This window comes from Podarcis liolepis (genome assembly GCF_965112155.1).
Source record: "Podarcis liolepis genome assembly, chromosome: 1".
Lineage (NCBI taxonomy): Eukaryota > Metazoa > Chordata > Lepidosauria > Squamata > Lacertidae > Podarcis > Podarcis liolepis.
The window spans coordinates 88,064,477-88,085,254 of NC_139554.1; the positions used below are offsets into that span (position 1 = coordinate 88,064,477).

Below are 20,778 nucleotides of genomic sequence, written 5' to 3' on the forward strand. Positions count from 1 at the left end.
TTATGTACAGTACTTCGATTGCATCACCATCATCCAACATTCATGTATTATTATTAAGATTATCTCCAGATTTCTTTTAAGAAGTCTGCCAAGCGGCAGGTGCATTTAATTTCAACCAGAGAAATGCACATTGCTCTAGGGTAAGAGGATAATAAAAAAGCAGGATATTTGATAAAGTTCAAAGATGATGCGGGCCACTGCGATTTCATCGTAAAACTGCAGCACCCAGAGGAATCAAAGACTTGACATTCATTCATCGTGCGTTTCTATCTTTGAACACAGCAAAAATTAAAAAGTTGCCGAAAAAGGTGAAACCATGTGACTTAACCCTCATCCTTGCAGAAAGCAAATGGGGCAATAATAATTGTACATCTATTTATTTTTCAAATCACGATGCCCATAGGGTTCTCCTCCATGCTTAGCCTACGTTTATTGGCTCCTTAGCTTAAGTTCATTGCTTCTTCGTTTGCTCTCGCTAGGCTCCCGTCCTCGTCCTGCTCCCGAGCAGGGCGCGCTGTCCCTTTAAGAGGCCGCCGCGCCTGGGCTGCACTGTCTCTTTAAAAGGCTGTATCCTGCGGGTCCCCGGCTCTTGAAGAGGGCTATGGCCATTGTTTCGCTCCTGCTCTTTCCCCTCTTCCTCCGGGTCTGATCAATTTAACCACCACCACCGCACAGCTTTAAGACATCTACATATATTTTAAAAAGGACAGCAAGATGGCTGAGATGGGCAAGGGAGTCACCGCAGGGAAAATCGCCAGCAATATGCAGAAGAAGCTCACCCGGGCCCAGGAGAAGGTATGGGGAGAGCGCGGGGCGGAAAAGGCAAGGGGCTGGGCCGGCGGGCCGGGCGTCGCGTCTGCGGTTCCCCGGGGCGCTGATGGGGCTTCATGGGTGCGGGGAGAGGGGAAAGGGTCGCCAGTCCAAGGAGCAGGGTGGGCGGGTGCGCCTTGGCGAGAGTGGCGCAATGCAATTCAGTGGGGCGTCCTTCTCTCCCCTGCTCTCCTGAAAGTGCCGTCCCTGCGGAGGATCCCTGGTGCGCCTTGACAGCTCGGCCACGTCTCCTCCTTGCCCGTCACCCCCGCGCTACTTTTTTGGGGTGCCCACGCTGCGAGACCCCCCGGGGTGGGCTTGGGAGCAGGACAATGCAGTCTTCGCTCCTGGCTCGTAAGCTGCTTGGGAAGTCCGGCTGCCTTCAACACGAGGGCTTCAAATCACAGCCTCAGAAGCGCAACATGGGGCCTGGGATAGCAGACAACTCCTCCGAGCCAAGGACCCTTCTGCCCCTCCTAAAATATTTGAGGGGGCTGCCCCCCAAGTTGATGGCCATTCCCATTCAAATGGTGTGCGTGTGTCGTGTCTTGTAATCGATTATGTGGGGCGCTGCTTACCTCCCCCCCCCGAATATTTTATTCAAGTTGGCACCCCTGGCCTGGGTAGTGGGAAGAGGGGTGGAGAGAGAGAGATCGGCAACGGGTGCAGGATGGTGGCTCGGCTTATTTTGGAGACTCCTACCCAGTTGGTGAAGCCGAGGGGAAGGTTATTAGGGGCAAAGGCATTATGGCGTATGGGATGGAAGAGAAACTCGACCTCTCCATGGGATGATGTCCCTCTGTTCTCTCCCAACCCCGTAATCTCTCCTATATTGGCGTGCTTGTAAGGTGTCCCTCAGCCTCGATCCGCTTCCCTTCCAGCGCTGCAAGCGGGACAGGTCCTGCTGTAGGGCGAAAGCGACGCGCGCTGTGCGTGCGGACACACCGCGGCTATTTTTAGCGGCGAAGGTCAGCGAAGGAAAGCGCGAGAAAACCCACCGCCACTACCGGGGGTTTGGCCCGAAGCCCGGACGAGATGGCGAGGCCTTGGGATGAGATTCTGGTCGGACGGATCGACTGGTTCTCGATAGGGAAGGGCGCGCTTTGCGGTTGCCCCCTGGCGGGGGTCCACGGCGCCCACTTTACGCCTGCAATAAGATGCATTTGTGTTTATTGGGGGGGGGGGAAGGCTTCGCGTCCCAAAGACCGAACAGGGTTAAAACCCACCTCGAATAGGGAAAGGAAGGGGGGGGGTCCCGGGGAGTTGGAAATCCGCTCTGCAACGTCAGAGGAGATGTGGACGAGATTCCTCCCTTTACGCACGCGTGAGATGTCCTCCCCCCCCACCCCGCCTCCCCCAGGTTAAGATGCTTCAATTGCAGCTCCTTCACCTGCAAAGGGCAAGGACAGCAGTGGGCCGTTTCCTCTTCTGCCTGCCTAACAGAACACGGAGAGCTCAGCCCGGATTCCCTAGCCCCCCCCCCTCTGTGCTTGGAGATCTCCCTGCTGTCCCCGTGGGCAGCTCTCGCAGTCTCTCCATCTCCCTCACTCTTGAGCGCATGCGGGGGAAGAGCGAGGCAGGCGGGCGCTGTGGCTGGCCTTAGATCTGGCTGGCTCTTCTCCCCTAATCCACTCCTGTCTCTCTATCCCCCCCCCCCCGCTTTGCTGTGGCCACTTTTCCCGATTGACAGGCGCGCATAGGTCAGGCTGCTGCGAGAGCGGGCTTGTGTCAAAAGCGGCTTTCTGGAGTGGCTCGGCGGGAGATTAGGGCTGCGCTGCCTGCCTGCAGTTCCAGCCGAGAGAGACACACAGAGGGCTCTGCGTGGGTCAGGTGCCATCAGAGACGGCTAGGATTGGGGGAGATGAAAGCCGCTGCCTCTGCCCCCCCCCTTCGCTCTGGTCGTGTGGAAGAGACCGCAGGCGTGCTGCATAAGGCGTGGAGAGGCGGAGGAAGTGCTGCTACGCGCCACGCTTCTTCACCGGATTACTCGCTGGGTTTGGAGACACAGATGGGCTTACGCTTGCCTTCTTGCTCAGGGTCTGACTGGCCTGCTGCCAGACTGCCTTCCCCACAGCAACAGCAACCCCCGAAGCTCATTATTGTTATTGCTGTTCTGTGGGGTTGCTGCTTCGCGCCTGTGGGCCTATTCCAACATAGTATCATAGATCTGTAGAGCTGGAAGGGACCCCAGGGTCATCTGTTCCAACCCCCAGCAATGCAGGAATCTTTTGCCCAGCGATCCTGAGATTAAGCGTTTCAGGCTCTACCGACTGAGCTATCCAAGCAAGCCCATGGAAAGCTTAATTCCCAAAGTGATTCCTTGTACCTGCCAGATGGCATTTTTTCACCATAGTAGCCACACACTTTAGCATTAAGTCGCTGGAGGATGAATTAAGCATCTAGAACAATTTCTCTTATGATTGCGCTTTCTGCCTGCCCACTGGGACAATGTTTCTCTCTCTTTGCCCCCAGCATTTTGTTGCTTGCCAACCTTCTAAGCTTGGTCTGCTTTGGGGCCTCCTGTGCCTTCCCCATCACATCAAGCACCAGTTACCTTTTCAGTACCTGACCGTGCAGGGATTCTCCATGTGTCCCTGGGGGTGGTCCAGTGTTGAAAGTGTCCTCTTTTTTAGAGGAACTCCAGGTTAGGGTGGTTAAAGGAGCCAGTCCTGGCAGGAAGACAGGAGGGAAGCTTTCTAGGGCTAGGAGGGAGACAACAAGCAGAAGCCGATTGCTTGCTGCTGAGTTCCCACTTCAGGTTCCATCTCTCTCTTCCAGTCACTAACTCTGCCCTGATACTACTGGGACCAGACTTCATTTTCTAGAAGAGGACCAGAGGGGAAAGAAGCACATACTCAAAACCTAGAGAGGGAGCCTTCATCAGCTGGTGCTTGACTTTTGACCCCTGTGGTTGCAAGACCTCCAGCAATCTTGTCACCTTCCTTTGGAGGTGTCTTGCACACCTGCCCCTCTGCAAGGGGGCTCGGCCCAATGTGCGAGAATCCAGGCGTAGGAGGAGAGGTTCTATTTCAGCCTCGCCTAGCTGATGATGGTTGGGGTAAAGTTTCTAAATGAGGGAGGTCTATTTACAGCAGAGCCCTTTTGCCTGTGTGGCAAGTTGCTATGCAGCGCAAAGTGTCACCTTACGCTCAGAAAGGAAGACATGGCTGCTGCACTGCTCCAGAGAAGTTTGGAGCAATTTTTTCATGATTTGCCGTGGAGCAATTTTATCTGGATCAAGCAAGGGGATAGCATTCTGTCTTATTTTACTTGTCCCCTTTCTCCTGTTCAAATACGCAATTCCTTTTCTTTCTTTCTTAGGGGACAATTATCACCACAGTTTAAGTCCATAGCCTGCATAGCCTGAAGAAGAGCTTTTCTAAAATCTTTATTCAATAGACAACTGGCTGTTATTATTGCTTTTTTATTGTTCTGGCTTTTATAGTTGTAAGACATTACATAGTGTCACACTTAAGTGAATTCTTTCTGTGAGTGGCTTATTTCAAGGGTAACATACTTTACAGTTTAAACACACAAAATGTAACTTTGTTGTTGTTAGAAACAACTCTGACTTCTGAAATGGAGAATATGTAGCATTTTCTGTTACAGTATCATACCAAAGCCAAAATATCTTTTAAAAATTCAAATTACCAGAAGTTTCTCTTTCTTAACAAAATTACTAGAATTAGACACAAATTGGAAAGAGAAGCTATTTTTTTTTAAATTTACTTAAAAATAATAATATTTGGATAGGGAGAAGGAACTTCACTCTGTGCTTTGCAGCAAGGCTGAATTCTCCATATCTCCCAAATGATACCCCATATTTTAGAAGTATGTAGCCTGTGGTCTCAATTAGCCTGCCACAAATAAAGAAATCGTGCATGCATCCTGTTAGCCTTTCAGAACCAATATTAGTATGACTGAAGGGGATGGATTCAAAAAAAGAAAACCTTACCAGGAAAATGACATGGTGATGGAAACAGAGGCATACCTACCTAAACTCCCTTGACCCTTGGCAAGGAGCTGTATTGGCACCCCATTATCAGTGCCCCTCTGTCCTCTGGGGAGGAGCCTCCACAGGGCTTCTGCAACAGCCCATGCCAGTCACTGGATTCGTCTGCCCAGAGGAGATTGAGTGCCTCGCCCGGCCACCCAAAGCAGCAGAGGAATGGCCCAGGGAGTGTATGGATGGGCTGGCGGGCTTCTAGCCACCCTGAGGCAGAGTGGAGAGGCATGATTTTTGTACCCCCCTGGGCCTGCCCCCTTGGTGGGTACCAACCTGACCAACCCTTGGGTGGAAAAGATGGGAGGAGCGGGCACTGCTTCATTTTGTAACTAGAACACAAAGAAGGAGCAACTTGCCCTGCCTTGCAACTTGTCTTCCTATTAACTAAACAGCTGCTTCCCTGGAATCTGTGGCTGATACAGTCAGGTGGCCATGTGACAAACCCGACAATAGTTTTCCTAAGGCTGACGTTAGCAGGGAGCAAATCCTCCCAGCCAAATGCCAAATATGGGAGTCCATAGTGCTGTTTATGATTGAAAAGCAGTGTGCGTGGGTTTGTGCTTAATTCATCATTTAAAAATCAATCTTAACTTGTTGTCCCTACTTATTCAGTGGTGAGGATGCAAGGACATGCACATACTACTGAATGAACATGACCCTTACCAGGTAACTGCAGTACCGAGGTGGGGGTGGGGATCCCTGGAAGCTGTGAACTCTGGTACTGGAAACAGGATTTTGGGATTCAGCCTTCATATACTGTGGCAACAGTGCTTTTGGAGTGGATGCCCTGTATGGACTTTCCCAAACAAAATCATGGACTTATTTCTGGTGCTCTCTCTATCACTCTCTCTTTAATGGCTAGAGATATGAAACAAATAAACTTTGATGTGTGTTTTGGGAATAAGACAATAAAGCCTCTGGCTGCAGGCTCAGGGTAGCTGTGAGTAAAGATTTCTGACAGGTGGTAGGTGGTTTTTTCCCCCCCATTATTAAAGTGATCTGTGTAACATATGTTAGATGTCTCTGCTATATTTATCCTGTAGACAGGTGTCCACTATCAGTAATTCACAGATGGTTAGTCAAGAACCTTGTGGGAACCCAAGGCTGCCTGCAATGGATGCCTGCATATTGCAGGCAATGTGACACAAGGGAAATGTGAATTATGGGTAACGAAATCATGAAAAAAGTATGCACGGCACAAAATGGAAATCTTCTGCTGTTGATGTCAGTGCTTCCTGGAAAGCTACTCTGGAGAGACCACCAGAATAGTGCCAGAAGTGGTGCTGTGGGAGGATAAATTTGTTAAAATCACTTCTCCCCTTCCTGCAGTGGGTTCCTCTCTTGGATCTCAGTCCACTCCCTGAAAGGCAATGCTGGATCCCACTCCATTTGTATAATTGATCTCCTTGACAAAAGCAGACTTGAAATCTGTGTCAATTTAGTTGCAGAGCAATCTTGCAGATATTGTTACACACCAAGATGATTACAGTGAGCCAGATCATTAGGATCTTTCCTGGGTTTGAACCTGGAGTCTTTCCTAGTCCTCCTGAGAAATCTCAAGGATTGACCCTGGAACCTTTTGCATGCAGGACATCCTCCAGTGGGCTATGGCCTTTCTCTCCTTATTCCTCAGTCAGAAGATCATTAATAGAAGATAAGCATCCCTGGGAAATGCATCACCACAATCAGTCTTCACTGGTCTGTGTACATCTGTGGGGGGGAATATATCTGTTCTCCTGTAGGGGAGAATTGGGATCCATGATGTGGGCTGTCTCCGCCTCTCTCACCACTGGCAGGAAGTTGAGATTTTGAGGAATACATTGGGGGCAAGACAACCCCCCAACTCCAGTTCTATTTCCTGCCTTCATCATTGATAGGAGATTTCTCGCCTACTCTAGGCATAGGAAAAGAAAAAGGTGGAAACGCCATATTGGAAGGGATTCCCCCTTCTGTTCTTTTGCTTTGTCTTTGCTTCCTAGATCCTCTTTCAGCTCCCTTCTGCTTTCTGTACAAGGTTTTCGTTCTCTCTCTCTTTCTCTCTCTCCCTCTCCATCTCCCTCCTCTCAGATCCATTTTTCTTTTTAGACCTTTTCCCTTGCCTGGGCCTTTGGAAGTCTTGGACTTCTGTGCTTGGGAGGGAAGCCTAGGAAAAGGCTGAAACATGGCAGAATGGAGGAGAGCCTTTTCTGGGAGATGGAGCTTTCTGCTAACTCGTCAGAGGGATCTGTGTGAGGAACCAGTGTTCTGCCCAGACACTGAGATCCTGTGCCAAGGGCCTTTTGGTGGTTCCCTCACTGCAAGAAGTGAGGTTACAGGGAACCAGACAGAGGGCCTTCTTGGTAGTGGCGCCTGCCCTGTGGAACGCCCTCCCACCAGATGTCAAAGAAATAAACAACTATTGGACTTTTAGAAGACATCTGAAGGCAGCCCGGTTTAGGGAAGCTTTTAATACTGGATGAATCATTGTATTTTAATATTCTGCTGGAAGCCACCCAGAATGGCTGGGGAAACCCAGCCAGATGGGCGGGGTATAAATAAATTATTATTATTATTATTATTATTATTATTATTATTATTATTATTACCCAAGCCAACTGTGCAAGGGGGCCTGGAATTTCCTTGAATTTAGCAGCAGCCCAGGCAGAAGAGGTTTTGGGGGACCCGCAAAGGCCTGATCCAGCAGCTCCAGTACACCCGGAGCTTCTGGTAAGCTGGGGGAGGAGGACCGCCCATGCCTACGCCTCCCTCTGGGATGCCTCCAGTTACTCCTGAGAGGATTGCCTGACTAGGACAGGCTTTGGGCCTCCCCACTTGCCACAACTGATTTGTGCCTCAGTGCCACAGAGCTCTTTCTCCCCTGCCCACCGACTAAACATGTGGCATGTTTAGAAAACTTGCTCATTGCCAGTGTTCACCCAGTTATCTGAAAATCCACAGATCTTTAGGTCTTTAAAACTGTTTAGCACTTCCCAGTGAGCTTCTAGATTCACTATGACTTGTCTGTGATTCATTCCACAAACATTATAAATAATGAGACAGTGAGTTCAATGCGTATTTGCTCAGGGTGACTATTTGTATCCTGAAATAAACCCTTTGTAAATCCCTGGCCTGCTTTCCTTGTTTTAATACTCTAGAATGCTAGGGTATTACATTGTGTCCTTCTTGTAATGTTCCAGAATGCTAGAGTATTACGTCCAGATGTAAAGTTCTAGAATGCTACTGCGTCAGACTTGGAGTGCAAAATGTCATAATTTCCACCGAAAGCCCTGATAATAATGCCATGCAGGCCTGGCCCAAGTTATTTTGATACCTGGGATAGAACATCCCACAAGTGCCTCTCCTCCTCCCTGCCCATAAAAATAGAATAATAAAAAATAAATGGTATTTTGCTGTCCTTTCAGGACACCCAAAATCAGCTGCCTGAGGAGGAGGCTTCACTCTGTCTAATGGTAGGGTTGGCTCTGCTGATGTGTCCTCTTCAGCTGCTTTTCTGTTGCTGTTTCTCCCATGGCTTCTTACCAGCGCAAGTGACAGCTGCAGAGTCCCGACTTGTGAGCAGGATCTTGTGCGATGGTCTTTCTTCACAGACAACTGTGCAATTGTTGAAAGAGGACGTGGTGTCAGGGGCAGGGCTCAAAGCGTACGCTTGCTGCGCACGTTGCCCCTGAAATCAAAACAAAATGTTTGTGTGGCTCACGTAAAATTGTATAAAATATTCATTGAAAAGTAGACTTTGAAATAAAAATGCCAAACTATACATGAAATCGACAGATTTTAAAATCAGCTTGCAAGTCATGCCCAGATTGTGCCTGTTCAGAACTCTTCCTTGTGGAAGGAGTTGGGTGAGAGTGACTAGATCTGTACCTTTCTCCATAAAGGTCAAGGTAAAGGGACCCCTGACCATTAGGTCCAGTCGTGGCAGACTCTGGGGTTGTGGCGCTCATCTCACTTTACTGGCCGAGGGAGCTGGCATACAGCTTCTGGGTCATGTGGCCAGCATGACTAAGCGGTGCCTATTTATCTACTTGCACTTTGATGTGCTTTTGAACTGCTAGGTTGGCAGGAGCAGGGACTGAACAACGGGAGCTCACCCCGTCGTGGGGATTCGAACCACCGACCTTCTGATCAGCAAGTCCTAGGCTCTGTGGTTTAACCCACAGCACCACCCGCATCCACCTTTCTCCATAAATCTAAATAAAACCTGCTAAATCAATTTTGTGTAAACCCCACACCAAATCCTGAGCCCATATGAGGAAATCTTGGAGAGGAAGTAGTGAAAAACATGGAGCAGATGAAGAGTGGGGGGGAGGGGGTTCCATACCCAGCCTCTGCAGAAAAATAGGGGCTCAGAACATCCCCTCTCCCGGCCACTAATAAAAGTTCAGAAGCCACTGCAGGTGAGAGATGCATCTGTGTGGTACTCTCATGCCACTAGAGAGCATCCCTGTCTGTAGCGGAGAAAGTGCACACACATTGCTCCCTGGAGCATGGAAGGAATTGTGAAGGGAGGGAGACTGGACCTGGCCCAATTTCATTGAAGAAAGGCTCATGGAGGGCATCCTCTGTCCTGGGTTCCCACTTCTATTATTTGTTTCATTTATGTATGAAAATGCATGTGTACATGCAATGTGTTCATAAAGACATTCAGCTTTTCTTGATGCAGAGTTTCTAAAATAATATAGCATGCATATAGCCCTGCTTAGGTATAGACCTTGGTACCAGCATAGATCATTTACAAACAAAACTGCATCACCTGGTTGGCACTAGAAGTAACACATGGATCCTTTGGCTCTTATTATTATTATTATTTTTTTTACCAAACAGTTTTTTGGGGTTTTCAATCATGCTGCTTAACTTATGAAGGATAAGTTAAGAGATAATATGGAATGATCTGGCTCAAAGTTAAGTATTTTGTAAAAAAGATTCATTCATTTCAGTAGACAAGATGAGCAGGCATGTTGTCTTTTCCACGGAAGTCAGTAGGACTGTGGCTGGACCATGTTCAATGTTTTGTCGTGGTTTCTTCCAGATCCAGAAGAGAGGAAGAAATCCTAGGTTTAGGCATCATTCTGTGTTTTCAAGGGACGCAGGTGGCGCTGTGGGTTAAACCAAAGAGCCTAGGACATGCCGATCAGAAGGTCGGCGGTTCGAATCCCCGCGACGGGGTGAGCTCCCATTGCTCGGTCCCTGCTCCTGCCAACCTAGCAGTTCAAAAGCACGTCAAAGTGCAAGTAGATAAATAGGTACCACTCCAGCGGGAAGGTAAACAGCGTTTCCGTGCACTGCTCTGGTTTGCCAGAAGTGGCTTAGTCATGCTGGCCACATGATCCGGAAGCTGTATTGGCTCCCTCGGCCAATAAAGCAAGATGAGCGCCGCAACCCCAGAATCTGTCACGACTGGACCTAATGGTCAGGGGTCCCTTTACCTTTACCTATGTGTTTTCAAGCTCTGAGTATGTTTGTTCATGCTAGTGTGTGGGGGCAGTCACAACCAGTATTCTGGAAGCAACAGCATCCCCTCTGCTTGCACAAAGTAAAGCTTAATGTTAAGTGAGGATCATGTGGACAAGTTCCGGTTGAGGGAATAAGACCAAGCTCAACAAGGTTTTGACATCCCTTAGTTATCTCCTCTTTTATTTGTTTATGATTTCATTTTTCTTAACAACAGATTTTTGATTTTTTTTTGGCATTGTGTCCTTTGTACTTATAATGGATTACAAATTGGCAACTGTTTCACTTAGGCAATGAACCAGGGGTTGTTTACAATGATCTTGCCACAGACATGTGCTTTCCCCGCCCTCTAATGTTTGTGCTTCTGACCTCACTGTCCTCATATTTTCCATAGCTTCTGCAATTTCCCTTCTATTGTGGGGTGTCTTTGCAAACAATCTTGTGTCAGATCCATGAAACATTTCTTTACTTCATAGAGTTCATTGGACAAACTTATAATGGAGGGGCCTGGATTTTAGATCTCATTTTATGATGAGGACTAGAAGCAGAAAAGTGTTACCTGCATCTGTCTGTGGGATTATGGGAAGATGGGCAGTGAATTAATTTTTACGCCATCAGTGAGGTGCAAATTGCCAAATTAGGTAACAAATACTCCTAAAGAATGTGAACTCTGCCTTTGATTGAGACTTAGGGCTCCCCCAAATGATCTGTTTATCAAGCATTCATCCTGATTTGCTTGCTTAAAGCTTACATAGTATTTAGACTATATCCTGTTTTATTGAGCGGTCTGAATTGTTTACAGGCAAATATGTGACGATGAGCCTTCCTCTGGATTTGCTTATGGGGAGGTCTTCTTCTTCTTCTTCTTCTTCTTCTTCTTCTTCTTCTTCTTCTTCTTCTTCTTCTTCTTCTTCTTCTTCTATATTATTAATTTACATTCATCCATCCCCACCCCCCCATTTTTCAATTTATTTCCCTCATCACTTTCCAAATTGTTGTGCTAAGGTGACAGAGTGCTTAATGTTTAATGGCACAAATGCAAAATTGTGCTATGTGCTTGAATTTCTCCTGCAAAAGTGTTACAGAGAACCCCCCCCTTTTTTTTTTTTAAAAAAATGATATTTATTAAAGGTTTAAAAGTTACAGAAAAAAGAAAAAGGGAAAACAACAAAAACAAATTACAATACATTAAAAAAAGCATAGAAAACAATACAGCAATGCAACATAAAAACACAAAATAACATTAAAACACACATCCAATGTTCCATAACTTTGTCTTTCTTTTACTTGTTTCATCGACCTCCTCGCATCTCCCTTCTCTGTATTCCCGTTTCAGAATCTTATTCAGCAATGCTTCACCTTCTCTCAAAACTTATTTTAAATTATACGTTTCAGCTATTATGTCTCCAGTTCTTCCCTTTATTATCAAATATTTAAGCTTGACATAATATTGTTCAAGTTTCACCTTTGTTCTTATAGACCAATTATTTTCACAATCCTTTCAGCTATGTCACGAATGCCATATTATCTTTATATCCTGCATCATTCTAGCATTCATACAATTTACAATTTACAAAGGAGGTGTTGGAGAAAGACAACCAACTTTGGAAATTCCTTTTGTTGCTCAGCATAATGCATTTTGAAAAGTTCAGAGATGTGTGAGGGCAGAGTAGAAGCCACTTCTCTGCTACAAGATGACCCTCTGCACCACAAAACCAAGAATGGAATTGTCAGCTTTGTATTGTGATTTGTCATCCACATGAAGTAGGTATGCTAAAATATCCTGCGGTTATGTCAGTGGAGCAGAGGAAACTGAGGACTAGGAGCTCCTTATTGTGCATTTAACACAGTGAAGGGAGAAGAAAACTTATTCTCATGGCAAGAAATACTTAATCTTTGTTTTAATCTGCAGAAAAAGCAGCTTTGCTTAGGGAGCAGCCAATTGTTTTATGTGCCAGATTTTATCTGTTTGGCTCCCACTGCATTACACACAAAAGCCAGAAGCAGAGTTTGTAGGAAAAAATGAATTGGCATGACCATAATAGGGGAACAATATGTGAATTTTGTGTGTGTATATGCCAGTGACTTCTTGACATACAGTTAGGGAGAGAAAAGAAAAATTCCACTTGCAGAACTAGATGTATTTTGCCTATGGATTGAGTAGACTAGTAATGGCTGAGATTGCAGAGTTGCCTCTCTGGCCACCACTTTCTATCCTCCAACTGCAGACAGAATTGTTCTGAAGACCAGAGAACACTAACATTGCTGTGGGGTGCTCTGTCTGGGGCTGCTATGAGAAAGTGTTCAGAAACTTCAGTGGAAACAAGATGCTGCAGCCAAATTGCTGCCTGGAACAAGGTACAGGGAGAACAGAAACCCCTTGTGTTTCTAGGCACAATTCAAAGTGCTGGTTATGACGAACAAAGCCCTGCATGTCTTGGGTCCAGGCTATCCAAAGGATCATTTATTTCTATATGAGCCTGCCTCAGTTTTGATAACTTAAGGGGAGAACTTTCTCTCAGATCTGCCACCCTCACAGGCATGTTTGGTGAGGGCATTTGACAGGGCCTTCTCGGTGGCTGCTCCCAACTGTGGAACTCCCTTCCATGGCCTTTCTGCTTTCTTTTTGCCCAGCAAGCAAAACCTTTTTTCTTCAAACTGGCTGTTCTAGCAGGGTCTTTCAATGGTGGGTGTTTCATATTTTCTTCTTTTGTGTTTTTAAATTGTTTAAAGTTGTTTTGATTCAGTGTGTTTTTTAATATGGTAACATTTATTTATTTTATTTTTCTTGAATGCTGTATATGTTTTTAATGCTTTTTGTGAGCTGCCTTGGAGAATGGCGAGACAAAAGTAAATTAATTTAATAAATAATACAACATAATATTTGGTGATTAACCCTAAGATAAGAAAGCGAGTATATAAAAATGCCACTCACATTTTCCTCACAATCCGGAGGTCTTTGCTCTCATGGTCCACAATGTTCAGTTCCCTGAAGGTCTAGACTGAACATTTTCACCCACTGTTCTGGAGGTTCTCCTAACACAGGGGTCAGCAACCTTTTTCAGCCGTGGGCCGGTCTACTGTCCCTCAGACCATGTGTGTGTGTGTGGGGAGACTATATTTTGAAAAAAAAAAATGAACGAATTCCTATGCCCCACAAATAACCCAGAGATGCATTTTAAATAAAAGGACACATTCTACGCATGTAAAAACATGCTGATTTCTGGACCGTCTGCGGGCCAGATTTAGAAGGCAATTGGGCCTTACGTTGCCTACCTCTGTCCTAACACCTCCAGCTTAACTTGGAGGGGTGCAGAGAGGAGGGTAGAGAAGCCCACATTGTTCAAGCAGGACTTGCGTTATGTTGGTTGGGCTGGTTCCCACTAGTGATACTATTCAGTTGAATTTGCCTTCTGGACCCAGACGTTTGTTCTGAGTACCAGAAGTGAACAGAGCTCAGTCTCTCCACTTAAAAAAGCCACTCTGGATTACTCCAAGCTTTCTACATAACATCATCATCATGACCACCATCATCATAGTCATTTTGTTACTGCTATCGTTAGATGATTGGGGCTCAAAAATCCAGAGCTCTGCAAATCACCCAGAGATCTACCAGGAGATTATGATTCTGCCCACTCCTGATCTAAATCAGTTCAGCATCTTCTAGAGTGCCCTTGTTGCACATAAGTGAATCTCAGCCTCAAAACTATGCAGCTTAGCTGTGCCTGTGGCAACAATAATCTGACTGTGGTGTCTTGTCTCTGTTATCATGGAGAGATTCAAAAGAGGCCAAGTAGTATGGTGGACAGAATATGTTTGTTTTGGAAGACATGGGCTCAAATAATTCTTAGCAATGTTCTCACGTAGTGGCTACGGGCAAATCACAATATCTATATAAAATAAGAAGAACTATGACCAGGCTTGTACGGATGGTGTGAAACTGCATGCCTCACAGCTGATAAGCATGTTGCATGTAAACAGACTGTATTCTAGATATGTTTCTAGTTACGACAGTGGTGTTAGTCTTGTGATTTTTTTTCTTTTTAAAAGGCTTGTCTAAAAAGTGCCGGAAAGGCACTTTCAACATTTCAAAGCAGCATACTATTTTGATGTAACAATTGGGTTATTTAAGGTTACTAATATTAGCTTTTGATTTGTGAGCAACACGTTAAACACAGATGCTATCTGCAAAGTTTTGAGGTTTGAGGGAATAGCTGACTTATTAACCACAGTTAACACTTCTCAAGCATTTTTTTCATTGCCCGAAGAGTTACTGTAGAATAGCGGCAAAGTCTCTTACTCCACAGTTCCTTTGTTTTAAATAATTGTTTATTCTTAACACCACTGCCCAATGTATCATAATGGTATTAATTGTTCAGAATATTGCAGCTCCAGAATGCAGCAGAATGTTTACTCTGCCATGTCCTCTAGTAGTCCTCAGTGGGGCAGAGGACAAGCAGTGTTGCTTTTCTGATATGTTGTCGCTGACATACTACTGTCCCATTTTTAAAGACGATGTTTTCAGTGTTGGTTATTGGAGCTGTTGTTCAGTTTTAGCCCATTTACCCGATTCTTTAAAGTTTAATCCCTGACAGGTGCTTACAAGTACAGTGGTACCTCTGGTTACGTACTTAATTCATTCTGGAGGTCCGTTCTTAACCTGAAACCATTCTTAACCTGAGGTACCACTTTAGCTAATGGGGCCTTCTGCTGCCGCTGCGCCGCTGGCGCACAATTCCTGTTCTCATCCTGAGGTAAAGTTCTTAACCCAAGGTACTACTTCCAGGTTAGAAGTGTGTGTAACCTGAAGTGTTTGTAATCTGAAGCGTTTGTAACCTGAAGCGTTTGTAACCTGAGGTACCACTGTATGATTGAGCACTTGTGCACAACAGACTGCGGTCTGCCACTGCACACCTTGCAACTGGTGAGATTCATTTTGAATTACTAAGCTGAAGACACTATAACAGCCTCGGTGCATTCAGATTTAGAGCAGGACAGGCCATTGCACAGAGTAATAACAAATAAGCCAAATGGAGCCTCCAGCACTGAATAACGTTGGGATGGGGAGACTGCTGAGACAGAGACCCATGAAGAGAGCACATTACAAGAATGTCCCTGTTTCAAATAATAAAGCAGTCATAGGGCTACTGGTGGTGAGGAGAGGTCTCTAGGCCCTCTATCTACTTTCTCTGCACCATACATAATTATATATACCTCTGTATATGTTCCCTGTTACTCACACTTTTCTAAAACAAAAGCCCCAAATGATGTAACCTTTCCTCTTAGAGGAATAACTCCAGCCCCTTGGTGATTTTTGGTTGCTTTTTGTTGTATCTTTTCCAGCTCTATAGTACCCATTTTGACATGAGGTGACCTGGTATTTGAAGTGTGCTCAGATCGTAGATTTGTACAATGGCATTGTGATACGGGAAGCAAATGATCCCTAACATTGAAGGAGCCTTTTTTAAAAACAGCTGTTGCATGCTGGGTCAACATCTTCATTGAGCTATCCACTACTCCCCAAAGTCTTCTTCCTGGTCTCTGTTTCTATCATTCTCTGCCTCATCTTTTAGTTTAATGTTGCACTTGTGTCCACAGAACCCTAACCCTGTGCAGATAAACCAGCAATTTAAGAAGCCTGCTTTAGAGCGGAATGGAAGGAGAAGAGATAGTCTAGGGATGTGGAGCTTGTGCAGGCTGCACTATTTTTTGCTCACAGTGCCTCTTGCTAGGGTTACAGCTAGCTATAGATAGGGTTTAACTAAGCCATATTAAATGCCTACCCAAATACCGGAGACTTATGATGTTGTGAAGTTACAGGGCATGGAATGTGACATTGATGCAAGCTGAATTAAGTGATGCTATTCTGGCCCTATTAGTTGTGCAGTTAATATTCCAGTTTCCTGAATATCTGCAGAGCTTGCCTACAACAGCACAAGGGCCTTCTAGTCTGAGCAGGATGTAGATCGGAATCATTTTATCTTCTATTTGCTGTAGGATCTTAATAAAAAATGGGGATCATCAGACCAATCCTAGCTCTGAACTTTTTGCATTTCTAAGGCTCCATTTGACCAAGTGCAATTTAATTCTGAAGTCAATATATAACCATAGGATCAGGTTCTCAGGAGGATTATTTACTGGCCTTGGTGCCGTGCACTTAACAGCAGCCTGACACCGATAAAATGAGCAAGAGCAGCTTTTCCTGCAAAGGAAATACATGGTAAGAAAAGCCTCATTAGATAAATTTGCACATTCAAACTACTGTCAAATGCACACCAGCCAGCGCCTGATTAAAATCTTTAGAGGCCCTAGGCACATAAAAGATTTGGGTGCCCCCCTATATATTTAAATCAAAATATAAAATGGTAAAATAATCTTTTTTTCAAAGTGAAACAAAACTTACAGTAAGATGGAAAATGTTTGTTTTCGTATTCTTCCCCTTTATTTATATTTGAAAAAAAATAAATCCTACTTTTTCTAATTGCAAAGTCTGTGATCAGATCCTCAAAACTAATCTTACATAATTTCTGTTGGGCCTTTCCCCCCTTGATGCATGAAGCACAAGCTTCTTTTGCTTAATTGTTAATCCAGTCCTGTCACCAGCAAAAAAAGAACAAGAAAAAAGGTTGCTTCTCTCTTCCTAGGACAATGAGTGTGAGATAAGCCTTTTTTTGCTTTGAAAAAGAAAGAAAGAAGATTGATGTGCCTAATATTTACTGCTTTTGGGTCTCATTGCAGTTTATAATGCTGAGCTTTGTTCCGGGACTGCACATCACATGGTCTCTTATTACTCTCTCAGACCCATATTGTAGTGTTATAGAGGTACTACTTGGAAAAAGCTCACTGCCACTTACTTTGAAAAAATGGAATTTAGAATTGTCTTTCCCCAGGCATTTACCTGTCAGTCCTCTGGGAGATTCATAGCAGAGTAATAGGAAGGTGGGTGTTTTAATAGCTGTAAGGAAGAGCTAGGTTAGTAAGTAAAACCTTTCTCACCCATGCAGGACCAGCTTTGCTGGCCAAAATTCTTTCTTCGTTTTGTATAACTGATAAAAGAACAGAGCTTGGTTATCTTGCATAACCAAAGGCGTGCTGCCACCTGTTGCTGTTCTTCTCTGCCCCCCTCCTTTCTGAAAGCTTGCAAGGCCCTAGATCAGCTGTGCTGCTTGCTTCAGGAAGAAGGCTGGAAAGTACATGATGGTAGTTGCCTAGCAACCATTCCAGCTTTCCTCCGGAGGCTTTCAGGCCTGGTAACTGTCAATAATCTTGCATGCTGCTTCCCTCCAGCTTTCCCCCTCTTTGCTGAAACAAGGTTGCATCTAGGCATATATGAATCACTCTGCAAGTTATGTCAGTCCTAGCTATTGAAGGATGGCCAGTTGTTTGAAAGGCAGAAAACTGTTTTTCAATTATTATCATTGTACTTTTACTTAGGGGATGGAGAGGTGCTTGTGGAATTTTCTGTCACCTGGTTTAGCCGGTCAGTTGAAGCCATTTATCAGGGTGTGGCTGCTGTTGCATATCATCATCATCATCATTATTATGATTTATTACCACCACCATCATCACTGATCTCAGGGTCCTGAATTCCGCACTACATACCCAAATTATTGTACTGTGCAATTAATGGCACATGAAATACTACTAGCCTTCTTGGCAAGATATCTAGGCCTGGGGGCCGGATCCGGCCCAATTGCCTTCTAAATCCAGCCCTCAGACGGTCCGGGAATCAGCGTGTTTTTACATGAGCAGAATGTGTGCTTTTATTTAAAATGCATCTCTGAGTTATTTGTGGGGCATAGGAATTCATCCCTCCCCCCCCAAAAATATAGTCCGGTCCCCCACAGGGCCTGAGGGACAGTGGAGCAGTCCCCTGCTGAAAAAGTTTGCTTGCCTGATACAGAAAAATAGTTAATTATGCCTCCATAGACCAGCTTTGAAGAGAAAACTGTATGTTGACTAATCACATATCTATTTCCCGCAAGTAATGTGTTACTTGCATAACATTTTCCATAATCAAGAGGGTAATATGTGGATCGGCTGCACCCTAGGTTTTGGGTTTGGGTAGTTAACCACATTGGTAATTGCCCACATTTGATATTATGCTAATAATTTTCTTTTCCTTCTGAGAATCTGTATTCATGCTTAGATAACTGACTTAAGAATTTGTGCAGTGGAAAGACTTTTTCCATGTCTTTCTCATGCTTATAACAACAACAAAACATCTTTACAAGCTACTATATAACATCTTTCTGAAAATAAGCAGATATTTTAAATCATTCCCCTCAATCTGTGTACATTTATTTGCCTTAAGGCCCCCACTGCTTTTGATTCATAGTTGTTCTTATTGCTCTTTTTCCTGAGTTTCCATCGCTGTAGGCTGTTTAGCTGTTATGGATGCCTTGCTGTCTCAAACTACTGTAACATGATAAGCATGTTTATCCTTATCTTTTCTTCAGGTTGTCTTTTCAGTTAATTCCATTTAGGCTTTTTTTTTAAAAAAAGCCCCCTTACTTTCAACATACGCTTCCAACATAGGGTTCTAGTGCTTTCCTGTCCAAATGGGCCTTTTGCATGGTGTTGTCTTCCAATGGAATTGGGTATTTTACTGAAAAGCCACCCTGTTGAAGGGGATAGGCAAAGCATGACTTGGTCTAGGAAGATAGGATTAAAATTCTTACTCTTACTTATCCCTACTGGGTGATCTTGATCTGCCTACAGGGGTTCAAGAAAATCACATGTATCCTTAACATGTTGTTTGAATGCTGAAATGGCTTAGTGGATTGTTGGCTGTATGAATGAAAGAACTGAATTGTCAACTGTGGCCAGATAAATACACCTGGTAAGATCCCCCCCCCACCTCTGGACCTGGTTTAATTTAGCTATCTTAACTAATAACTGCTGACAGACATCTTCCATTAATTTGTCCACCTTTTAAAACAAAAAGCCTCCTAATGTAGTGATCAAAACTACATCTTGAGGCAGTGAATTCCATAGGTTAATTATGTGCAAAGGGGATCTCATGCCACAGTTTAGGGGCCACAGCTGAGAATGCCCTTAGCAAAACTGTGACCTGGTTTGCACATCCATAGCCTCCAATATATGCAGGCCATAAACCAGGTCATAAGTCTTCTGGAGTAATGTGACCTGGGCGAGATCAAGCTCCCGAAAAATGCGCTTTTTCGGGATAAATCGCAGCATCGAAAATGGCCCCAAACAACAAGGATGTCCTGGTTTTCCCGGGACAGTTGAGGGGTATGCACATAATGCTAAGACAAACCCACCAACAGGTACAAAAAGTGCTTATAAGCTAATGTTACCATTCGTCTCCTACTTTAAACTTTGGCTTGGTTCACACATCATGCCAATTACTTGGGAGCAGCAAAGCTGCCAGTTTCCTCTCTGGGAGCCCATGCACTTTCATATTTACAGTAGATCATGTTTGGCTTACTGTGATGTGCGAACCAGGCTAATACTTGAGGTGGGATTGAAATTATAATGCTGTTGTCGGTAGTGCTGAGCATTGCAACACTTCTGGTCCTCTTCCTCAGCTATTATTAGGATGCTTTTCCTGCACTTTGCCCAAACGTTATCAGTTCTGCTTTCATTTTCTGTTTTGGGTAATACTGTGTGTACTTTTGTAACTTGTTAGGCATTTGCAGAAGGAAAACACCAAGAGGTGATGAGTTGGAGGACATTAAAGCAATCCCTCCTAGATTTCGGCCAAATTATTTTCTCATTAGCACTCATGAACAAGCTTGCTTCCAGTTCTCAGATGCAGAGAAAGGTCTCTCCCATCACATGTGTGGATGTGCACAGAATTATAAGGGAGAAGGTGGTCTTTTAGGTACCCCTGGACCTGAGCCATTTGCTTGTTGGGTGGTTGCTATGCCCCAGTGAAGTTTCTTCTATAAAATTGTTCTAGACAATAATATTTGAAGGTATGCTTTGTGAAGCCTAGAGATACCATTTCAGAAACTGTAGTAAGCTGTAGGTAGAAGACTTGTGCCATGGAAAACCACTGCATTCCAAGATGCACAGTGGCCAAGTTAAGGCAGTTGATACATCCAGTTGGTGTGGAGAGATTTCTTCCTCCTCCCCCTGTTTCAGCCCTTTGCTCCAATTGAACCCTTTGCATAGTCCAAACAAGAGCAAACCATGAATGAGGGCCCGGACTCCTGCATGCACTCCTCTAGGACACTGTAGATTGTGGTCCTTCATTTTCTTGCAAGAGAGGATGTATGCCTGATGTGGAGGTTCTTGATTAGAATTACTGATTTCTTTTACTGCCTGTAGCATATGATGCTGCATTGTAGTCACTGCCATTCATTCAGCATAATAGGTGCTCATATTCCCCTGAAACGAACTATAGTCTGAAGTGGCTATTTTTTTAGTAATTAAAGATCTGCATTGTAGAGAATGCTCTCTGCTCTAAGGATGCTGAAGTTCTGAATGATGGACGTGGCAAAAGGATGAGATGAGTCTCAGGCGATGAAGGAATGCATGATTTG

The 20,778-nt window shown here is 44.7% G+C and overlaps 1 protein-coding gene across 37 annotated transcripts in view; it reads left to right on the top strand.

Moving 5' to 3' along the window:
- The first annotated feature begins 468 nt into the window (after positions 1 to 468).
- Positions 469 to 20,778, top strand: part of BIN1 (bridging integrator 1) — a 114,548-nt gene continuing 94,238 nt past the window's right edge. For 34 of the 37 annotated variants that reach the window (XM_083489704.1, XM_083489686.1, XM_083489673.1 and 31 more), the window contains exon 1: positions 512 to 795. In XM_083489704.1, the coding sequence (XP_083345830.1) occupies positions 715 to 795 (81 nt within the window). In that variant the 5' untranslated portion in view covers positions 512 to 714. Of the gene's footprint in view, positions 796 to 20,778 lie in introns of all 37 variants that reach the window. The other 3 variants (XM_083489702.1, XM_083489700.1, XM_083489690.1) reach the window with 2 other exon arrangements.